The sequence below is a fragment of the Trifolium pratense genome, linkage group LG2, assembly GCF_020283565.1.
Source record: "Trifolium pratense cultivar HEN17-A07 linkage group LG2, ARS_RC_1.1, whole genome shotgun sequence".
NCBI classification, from domain to species: Eukaryota; Viridiplantae; Streptophyta; class Magnoliopsida; order Fabales; family Fabaceae; genus Trifolium; species Trifolium pratense.
Genome location: NC_060060.1, coordinates 73,173,209 through 73,183,937, shown reverse-complemented (window position 1 = coordinate 73,183,937; position 10,729 = coordinate 73,173,209). Strand labels below are relative to the sequence as shown.

The 10,729-nt window shown below is 33.3% G+C and overlaps 2 protein-coding genes across 2 annotated transcripts; one reads left to right on the top strand and one right to left on the bottom strand.

Annotated features, from left to right (window-relative positions):
- Positions 1–1,509: 1,509 nt before the first annotated feature.
- LOC123910012 (succinate dehydrogenase subunit 7B, mitochondrial-like) lies at positions 1,510–4,926 on the top strand. Its single transcript, XM_045961034.1, has 4 exons — positions 1,510–1,668; positions 1,771–1,839; positions 3,350–3,452; positions 4,711–4,926. The coding sequence occupies exons 1-4, from the start codon at positions 1,612–1,614 to the stop codon at positions 4,767–4,769; spliced, it is 288 nt and encodes a 95-aa protein (XP_045816990.1). The 5' UTR covers positions 1,510–1,611; the 3' UTR covers positions 4,770–4,926.
- A 2,205-nt stretch (positions 4,927–7,131) lies between these two features.
- On the bottom strand, positions 7,132–8,734 carry LOC123908483. The gene is made up of 3 exons (XM_045959136.1): positions 8,365–8,734; positions 8,124–8,269; positions 7,132–7,517 (listed from the first exon to the last, which is right to left on the bottom strand). The coding sequence occupies exons 1-3, from the start codon at positions 8,657–8,659 to the stop codon at positions 7,395–7,397; spliced, it is 564 nt and encodes a 187-aa protein (XP_045815092.1). The 5' UTR covers positions 8,660–8,734; the 3' UTR covers positions 7,132–7,394.
- Between the last annotated feature and the right edge of the window lie 1,995 nt (positions 8,735–10,729).

Sequence of the window (10,729 nt, the reverse complement as noted above, 5' to 3'; positions counted from 1 at the left end):
CTCTCAATTACACAAGGTGTAAAACTTAACAAAATTCATTGATTTGGCAAGAGTTACATGCCTCCTTTATATAGGAAAGACTTATGATGATGTAATAAGCAAACAAATAACTCCTAAGAAAGCAAAAGGATTTCAACCACTAACTATCATGATAGTGGGGCTGATTTATTACAAGGAAAGTGCAAAATAAAGAAGAGATAGTGGTGCTCTTTTATTTCTTGGTGCACCACTTTCATATGCTTAGTGGAGGAGCTCTTTATTTTCCACTATCCATGCTTGGATGATAATCTTCAACTTTGGTTCTCTTTCTTCAATTTGGGCCAAGCCTTCATCAACTTGGGCCGGACCTTCTATGGATTTGATCATGAAGTGAACTAAGACATCATTGATTCTTCTTGCACAAGCCCTTTTCATAGGACCTCCTAAGCTTTGGATTACATCACTTATGTCTTGGATTATGTCCTCATCACTAATCATTTCTAGTTTATAGGGAATAAAATGAAGAAGAATTTACGGATCGTTAGATAGTCTAGTGGTGATTGATGTTGGATTTGGTGGGGAGGACCATGGTTCGATTCCTCGCAACTGCGATCGGGAAGAGACTAGAATTACTTGATGACAGAGTTGACTCCCGAGTCAGATTACTTATATAAAAACCTTTCAATCACTAAAACATATGCTTCAATTGTGATTAAAGTTGAAAACTCAAAATATTAACCCTATTTTTCAATAAAGTTTGAACGGCATAATTAATCACAATTTCTAATATATTTATTAAATGACTCAAAGATCATCTCCTTCTACCTGATCTGTTGCGTTCATGCTTTTTCGAAATGGTAACATCTAATAGTCCAATTATTTTCTTCTAACTATACATTAATTCCATTAACAATTATTATATATATATATATATATATATATATATATATATATATTTCAAATTTGTCAAGGAAAAAAAAAAAGAATAATATATTTGATGTATAATTATTGACCCGTGCAACGGACATGGTAACTAGTTTAATCTAAAGGCTGATATGAAAAACTTAAAATGTAACTAAAAAATAATAAATGAAACGGCACCCTAGTTTTCAATTATTTTTGGACCGGCGCTTGAATGGTGAGCGTCGCCACTGGGACAGATGGAGAAAGCTGCGGCGGCGAGAGGTGTAGAAGTTAGGAGAAGAAGAAACAAAACATTTCAATTACTATTTTTATTTATTTTTATACTGGGCAATAATATAGTGGGAATGAATTCTCTCAAGTGTAATTTACACTTAAGAGAATAAAGTGTGGTTTGTTACCATTGATCAAGAGAGAGAAACATATAAAAATTTAGAGAAAATGAATTTAGATGGTGTTAGATTACACTTTATTCTCTCAAGTGTAAATCATATAATCCATTCTCATAATATAGTACACAGAGAATTTAGTTATAATCTCAGCCGTTGCTTTCCTTTTTTTGCCACATGTCACCTATCTGTTGAATAACAAGGTATAAATGGAGCAAATCTGCTCTCTCGTTAGTACTACGCACGGGTCGTAAGTCGTAACCCTTGCTTCCGAAATTGTTCAATTCTGAACTTTGACCAACACCATTTCTCATCACAAACCATGGCATTCTTATTCAACAAATCAACCCTTGCTTCCCATCTTCGATCTACCTCTCAGGTATTTCTTTCTCTTTTTCTTTTAATTAATTATACATCCAATCATAATCATAATCATAATCATTATCATCTCTCATTCATTTCTCTCTTCAATCCAAACCAGAACACTCAAGATTCCGTTTCCCTCTCGCGCCGTCGATTCCACGTTCAACCAGGTCCTCGTGAAAAAGCTGTAAGCCATAAGCTTCTTCTACTTTTCCATTTTTATTGTTTTTGCTTAATTTTCCCTCGATTCAAATAATTTATATTAACTTGTCAATTTTTCAATCTTAATTTTATTTAATCCCAAACACATTAATCATATACATCTGGAGTTATGAGTGATTTTTTTTTATTTTGACAAACAATAACTTATATCATTTCATTATTCAACAAAGGAGAAATACAATAAGGTAATACATCAAAGACATAGCGACTAGCCCAAGAAATGGCCACCCTAGCTAATGTATGAGCCACCGTGTAACGTGTTCACTTGTCGCTTAATAAACTTTACCACAAAGTTTGAATTTAAAGACAATGCATTCCTTTTTTTTTTTTGAAGAAGCTAAATTAGCCCACCCAAATTGGCGGCGCCAAAGAGAATCGAACCTCAGACCTCAAGAGGAGCACACTCCCAGGTCCCAAGCCAATACCAAGACAATGCATTCCTAATGTTACAGATGATGGTACTAAACTCTGAATTACCAACACGTAAATTGTAAATAGAGTCAACTACATTCTTAGAATCCGTTTCGAAAATGACATGAGTAATGCCTTTATGCTCCATTTCTTTTATTGCTTCAAAGTAAGGCTATTGCTTCTCCTTCAATTATAGAGCTTTTTCCTTGTGCACCAAGCTGTTGACAGTTCTGCCCTATCTTCCAATCAGTCCAAAGCTGATGTCCTTTGATGCCTAGCCCGCGCCCCTCTTCATGCTCACCGTTCCACACTTTATTATTTCTATTACTCCTGAATAACCAAACCAGCACAGCAAATTGACCAGCCACATCCTTATCCTCATTTTTGCATATATCCAAGATCACTTCATCAGCTGCTCTCATGTGCCCCATTCGACCAGTTAGTATAAAATCTGATGGGTTCGTAATCCAACCCAGCAGCAACTCTAGCTTCAACACTGTCATTACAGTTAAATAGAAAGTGCCAATCATCCTCCACATTATTATTACAAAGTGGACATTCCATAGGACACTGAACACATCTCTCTTGTAACCGAGTCCGAGTAGGGAGACAGTTTTTACATATACGCCAAAGTAAGTGTTTGGCCTTTGGAGGAGCATGTATTTTCCAAAAGCTATTCCACCCATCTTGGTGTAGTACATAATGTACATTAACACTCCTTCCTGTACCATTAAGCAACAGATTATATCCACTTTTGACACTATATAGTCCATGTAAACTATCAGCCCAACTTCCTGTAGTACATGTAAACTATTTTGGAGGCAAAAACAATTCTAATCAAGAACATGCAGATGTGTCAAAATTGATTTTATGGTTCTAAAATTACTTTTATCCGTCACCAACGGAAAAATTGAATTTTGAATCCTGTCTCAGAAGAGTTTGTTATTTAACTTCAATATTGCAATGTTAAGATGCACAATCTGTCTGTTATATTTGTATCACTTGGTAGGCACCTTCTTTCATTTGTTTTTGCATTCAATTGTACTGCTTGGATTATGTTGCAGCTCCTGGCAGAAGATTCAGCTCTCAAGCCATTCAAATCATATAAGCAGAGTGTGAAAAAGCTCAGAAAAGTTGGGGATGTTTTAACTATTGTTGTTGTTGCGGGTATGGTGTCTTTTAATTCTGCTTTTGATGAAATGAATGTGGGTTTGGGTATTTGTGATTTGTGACAGGAAGTTGAATGATTTTGATGTAGAGTAATGAAACCATGAGGGGTGCTTTGTTACCCTTCAATCAAGGATTGAAAATTGAATTCTCTTTTAATGAGCTGATACATAGATATTGTCATGGCCTGTTTGTGATTGAGTCAATTGGTCATTTTTCTTACCAAGTATAACTTGTGTATGTTTTCTTTCTGCTTTGATAATTTCCTCATATCTTAGCAACTTTAATTTTGGGTTATTTAATCACTTAAATCGTATCTAGTTGGTTTTGAAGGTCTATGATCGGGACTTGTGTATTATACTATCATGGGTTTCCCAAGCCCCAAATCAAGTAGTATGAGATACTCAGTGGAGTATCTAAGTGACTTGGTTCTTCCCGCTTGATAGCTAGTTTCTAAGGGATGGCTTCCAAGTGCTTCGATACTTATCAATTGGTATGAGAGCCGGTTGTTGGTGGCTCTGAAAGGGTTGCTTTCGGAAGGGCTGGCTGAAAAGACTGAATAAAGTGTTGTAGCATGCGAGTGCTAGACTGTCAGCTTTCAGGGGTGGTGCTATGATAGGCACTTGGGTAATATGGGTGCCCTGGTTCCATATCAAGTAGTATGAGATGTTTGGTGGAGTATTTAAGTGGTTTAGTTCTTCCCCCTTTATAGCTAGCCTAAGAGAGCAAATGTTTGGATACTTATGAGTGTATCCATACAATCACTGCCAGTTAACATGTTTCAAATGGTTTTTTTAATTTTTTTATAAAGGTAGTTGAATTATTGGATTCTCGGTCACTGCACATTGATGGAGACACCTTTCCTGTATTTGACATTGTCTACAACATAGTTAGTAATAGATGTTATTAATAACATCAAAACAGCATTCATAATTGACAATTCAGTACCGACTGAGTATTCTGTTTTATTTATCTGGGTTATGTCACTTCTATGAAGTAAGAAATAGTAAATACCTTTTCGGGTTAGTCTAATACCATTTTAGTTCCTATACCGTTGTAGATTACCAATTATACTTTGAATAGGAACTGCCTCTAAATTTTCTATAGTTAATGCCAGATAATGGTTTAAATATGAGAAAATGTGTTAATTTAGATTAGATTTGAATTTCTGTGACTTAGTGTGCAACAATATTTCTTGAAATTTTGTTACTTGTTCCATTTCTTTAACGTTCTTGTATGCTTTTCTGCGATTTTTCAGGATGCATTTATGAAATATATGTCAAGGCAGCTGTGAGAGAAGAAGCTCGTAAACAGTAATTCTGAAAGTGCAGAATGAGATGACCATTTGTATGCTAGTTTTCTTTACATTGTATTTTTGTGGCAACAATTTGGATGTTATGATAGCCATGTTAGAATAAACTGAAAAGGTTTGAACCCAAATTTCTTGTGCATGAGTAGTTTTTTCACCGATCAAGATTTGCGTGTTCTGATTATAATATTGATTGCCAGATCATAAATTTGTGACTGTAGATCTGAAATATATAGAACTCATTCTACCATCAAAAGTAAGTGTGAGCAAGCCGAGAGAGTAGTTGTGGGTGTTGATTCAATAGGACTGTTTTATTCAACAATTCTCTATGTTTCTTTTGCATGTGATAATTTTCGTGAGACAAATTTTGAGGCTTTGTCGCCCCTATCTCGTCGATTCAATTCAATGTGGGATAGACTATTAAGGATAGGAATTAACCCAAAGGAATTCAATGTGTAATCAAATTTTACTATCTCTAGACTAAATTCCAAATTACTAGAGGTCCTCACTGTTGGGAGACAAAAATGGTGTAAGATCCTAAAATTTTTAGACACTAACACACATACAACTTTTTTTTGTTGACAAATTTAGCACGCAAGGACTCTTTTTTTTTTTTTTAATAACTTGCTATTAGTTTTTAGGAAAAGGGGATCTTGATAATTTGGAGAAGACTTTATACATATGCTTTCCAATTTAATTGTTATAGTTGATGCCATTTGGCCGGATAAAGAATTTCATAATGAAGGTGGCATGCAAGTTGACTTCATTACCTGATGTCATAGATCCTTTTTTTTACTGTAGTCTATAGCCGCTGGTCTATATATATATATATATATATATATATATATATATATATATTGTGAAACAGTAGGCTTTTTGTATTTGATTGATTACACATTCAATGCTTTCATTCTTTTTAGTCTAAGTTTTGTTGCATTTTGTCAAAATAATAAAGCTGTGCTGTAAAAGATAATGTAAACTCGTCAATTAAAACAGTTATGATGATAAGATATGCAAGGTGCCAAGGCCTGTATACAATGTACTTGATATGTGTTCTTTTTTAAAAAGAAAATAAAGACAAACAGTGTCAACTTATATTTTGTTATTTGAGACTATGCTGAAATTCATTTTGATGTATATATAATGTAATGTTAAAAGAGAAACAGTGTGTTGCGCTGGATTATCTATTGGCATATCTTCCATGATTGCTCATCATAAAGAAGGGAATAAGTGATATAGACAAAAAAATAAAAATAAATAAAGAATGAAATGACGAATGGCCTGATGTTGTTGAATTTTAAAGCACAACAAAAAAGCAAAAGTGAAAAGGAATTCTATGCATTGTTTTGAGACAATATACTATGAGTGAAACAAACTTTCATGCGTAGGAAGTGCACGAGTGGTGTGAGCTGGCTGCAAGCCATTTCCATTTTGTCTTATTCCTTTCCTTTATATAAAGTTTAGGCGAATTAAATCTCAAAGCTTATAAGGGTCGGATCAGGCATTTTAAAAATTAAGGGTAATAGTAAGAGTTTTACATCCGTTGCAATGTAACCTGAACATATATTTATAACTTATAAGTGAAAACAATCTTCACCTTAAAAAAACGGATTTGTAAGGTTGAGTTAGGCTCATCTCTCTATTTTAAGATTGTATTAGAGCCTCCTCCTAAACGATTTGCTGGGCCACCTGCTATCATGTTTCTGATCAGGCCACCTGCTATCAATCACTAGTCTCACATCGGTTGCGAGATGATCTAAATATATGTTTATAAGTGAAGACAAAAGTCGGTTTTGTAAAATTGAGTTAGGTCCAATTCCATATATTCTAAGAGGACATAGATACTTACATATTGATTGTCCAACAATAACGAAGTTCTAATATTAACAACGGGATTTGAAAACATGTCTTTATAGAATATAGGTCAACTCGTTACCAATTGGATCAATTTTTAGTTATGTGTTGCTTGAATGGTAATTTTGTTTGGTGTGCTCGTGGCTAGAGTGTGGTGCAGCGCGTATTCACTGTGTCATGGCTTTAGTCTTTAGATCAAAATGTTAGTGTTATTTGTGTTTATGGCGTAGTGAATAAGATCGATGCTCTTGCTAACATTAGACGTTAGCTTAGTGATGAACTACTTTCTTTAAGAGTCCCCCTCTTAGGATTAGGCAGATGTTACTTGCCGATGGTTTGAGAGTTTCTATTTCGCATTAAAGTTAGAGGGCTAAAAGTGCTATTATAAAAGTTAGGGGGTCAAAATCGCAAGTTTCTGAAAGTTAGAGAGTCAAAAATGCAATTTATCCTAAAATTAGTTTATTTGAATCTTCAGTCTTTTTAATCAGCTGAACCAGTAAAACACTGCACACACAATTTGTGATGACAAAGATTGATTCATTCCATTAGAATACTGATAGCTAATTACATGAACTCTGACATGGATGTGTCAACTTTACAATGCACAATTATGCATAAACCAATAAGACAATAATTTTATCATCTCTGAGTTGTTTTCTGGCCTCCCTTTAAGCTCAATGCATTGCAATATATTTAATTTTCACATCATTTAGCAATCATGGATTAAGGGATTTTGTTATTTGCTGATTTTAGTTCTGAGTTGTTTGCTTCTCTGTCTCTCAGCTGGCTACTTCTGAGATACTTTGTAAAGATGGTTGCCAGAATCTTGTCTTAGCTGTGACACTTGCAGCATTATTAGTTGATGAAGTTGTCCTTGATCGCGATCTTTCAGCTTTCGTTGCCTGAAAAAAACACGACAATTACAGATAAGCATAAAATTATGCAGCGAACAAATTCAAAAACAAACAAGTCAAATCCTAATGAGTAATTTTTTTTTTTTCTTTTTCTGTTAACACCTGTGAGTGTTAATAGATTTGAATTCAATTTACAAATCCAATCATTTAAAATACTCCAATGATAAAATTCACTGTTTGCAAAAATGATGTTTCCTGACCAAAATTGATTGCTATAATTAGACAAACTACACCGACAAATCTCAAGCTGAAATTATAGACTAAGGGTTTGTTTGGATCGACTTATGTTAGACTATCTGACTTATCTACTAGCATAAGTGCGCACAACTGTTTGGGAGAAAATTTTATAAGAGCTTAGGAGCTCACATAAGCTCAAATATACAAGCTCCCTAAGTCACTTATAGAGCTTAGGAACTTAGGCTAAGTGCATCTCATGGATTGACATTGAGTTTGATGGAATTACGGTGTGCCAATGTGATTTTGGCAATAAAATATATCGATGTCAAATATATCGATTCCAAATATGCACTAATTCTACTTGCGAACTTGTGAACTATGAAAACCTAAATAAGATATCGATCGGTTTGGATTTACCTGATTGTCTTGTGTGTCAAACCTCCTTGATTTTTTCTCCATCTCTAACCCCAAATTTTCCTTCACCAGATCATGCTTATGAGCTGATTCTAACATATTCTGTTTCATCTTTGCTTGTTTCTTTTCCCTTAGACCCTTCATAACCTCTGAACTCAGCAAACATTTCAAAGAGTCAATCTCAAATTTGAAATGAAAGGATAAAAACATAAAACCAAACCAGAAATATTTGGTTACAACTAACCTTGAGTTGTGATGAGTCTATAAACATGGCCAAGAAGAAGATCATCGGTCGGTTTAAGAAGCTTTATGCGAGTTAATCGAACGGGGTTGGTTTTGGTGTCACTATTATTATTTTTGTGAGAATTTTCAATGTTCTTGTTTGGATAGATTGTGGTGGAGATGAGAAGAGCAACACAATGACCAGGATTCATTTTCATAACTTGGTTTGCATTTATAGATGAATAAAACTTCTCTGTTTTCCCATTTGGATGTTGTATCACTAGAGTTGCAGCATCAATTGCTTGGCAATTTCCCATTTCTTTCTTATTCCTATAATAATGGAACTTCAAGAAGAAGAGGAAAAATGAAGAAGAGTGTATTGAAGTACTTGGACTTGTTAAAGACCCTTTATAAATAGCATCCTTCAATAGTCAATCCTACTCATTATTATGGCCCAAACTGATGGATATTAAAATTATATTATTTAATTGATATATTTATTTCTAGAGTATATTTTGCGGGGAAAAATAGAGATTAATATTTTTAAATTAATTTGATACACATTTAAGGATTATTTGATCACATGCTTAAGAAATATAATTGCTTATCAATACCACATCACTTTTGTATAAATATTATGAATAGTTAAATATCGTTTGAAACTTGGGTAATAACCAGTGGCGATTATGTCGTCTGGCAAGCCCGGCACATGCCTGGGCTGCCTTTTTTTTTTTTTTTTTTGTAATAATAAGAAACATGAAAAAATAAAAATAAAAGAAAGAAACGCATTTCGTAAAGGTACCGTACGAAAGATATTTAGTCTCTAATATTTATTTTAGGTTTTAATTTGGTCCCTTATTTTTTAAAAGTTTCAAGTTGGTTCCTTATGTTATTGATCTCAACATAAGTTGGTCGTTTTCGTTAAATTTTGAGTTAATTTTTTCTAACTTTTTGTTAAATTTTGAGTTAATTTTTCTAAAACATTCACATAGTACTCTCCTAAGTGGTCTACATACACAAATTCATTAGAAAAGTCGACGATTTAAACTAAAATTTGAGGAAAATGACCAACTTAAAACTTTTAAAAAATAAGGGACCAAATTGAAACCTAAAATAAACATAACATATCAAATATGCAATTAATTCTAATTTTTAACAACCTAAAACCTTCTCAATCTATAATCTTTGTTTGATGACTTGATGGTGTTTTGAATTTTAAAATTTGTTAAGTTGTTTTGATTGTATAAATAAGTAGTTTAATATAATTATATACGTCGATATGGATTCAGTTTTCATTGTAGTCTCTTATTTAGTTGAGCCTTAATTATATTGGAAACATGACTATACTCTTGCATGTTATTTCTTGTTTAAAAATTTCTTCCAAAATTAAATATTGAAAAACAGAGTTTAAATATTTCTATATTCGAAATTTAGGTTGATAAAATTCCCTCCAAAAATTTGCCCAGGCTCCCTAATAATCCTGGAGTCGCCACTAGTAATAACTATGTTCGCTTTCGAAAATAGAAGATCCGTCATTCACTGTGATCTAATTGATGTAAATTTAAAGATAAAATAATTATACATGCTTCAAAATTCAACTCATATTTGTGTTTTCTTATTTTTTGTCAAATTGGTGTCAATCGACTTAAAGGATGAAGAAGAATGTATGTAATCTTCCCTTGTATATTATTTTTTTATAAAAGGGAAAGTTACATCAAGATATTAAGAAACACTACGAGAGAAAGACATGTCTCTACGATCATCACTCAACAAAACAAAAGCAATAAAGGCGGCGAAGGAAAAAGAATTACAACTAGGTTTAAATCATCACTAATTAAGATCTAAAGTCGGCAAATTTGTAAAGCTTCTACTTTTAAACGACAATATCAATTGTTGCGGGTGTTTTAAAAAATCATAAAATTTAAATATTTTTTTTATAAACTACGTATCATTTACATGCAAATGTAGGAATTAATCTTTCTATATAATTGAGATCCATTTAAATACTTGATCTCTACCTACAAATATTTTTCAATACGCATTAGACAATACGCATTAGAAAGAGATCAAATCCTGCACAAATAGTTTAAGAGACCAAAATAATACACATGTTATTGTTTAAACAATTTTTATGTGCCACTAAGATTAAAATTGGTAAACTTTTAGTGTTTTTTTTAGGGGTTTTCTAACTTAGACCCTAGTTAGGTCTAAGTTAGCAAGGTGCACCTTTTCAATTGGACCAAAATACCATTCTTTTAATTTTTGAAAGAATAGAGCAACAGGGGCATTTCTGTAATTTTACATAAAAAAAAAAATAATGACACGCGCCCCCACCTTCTTAAAAATTAATAGACGTGGATCCAGTGTCGCGCGCGTACGGAAGGACC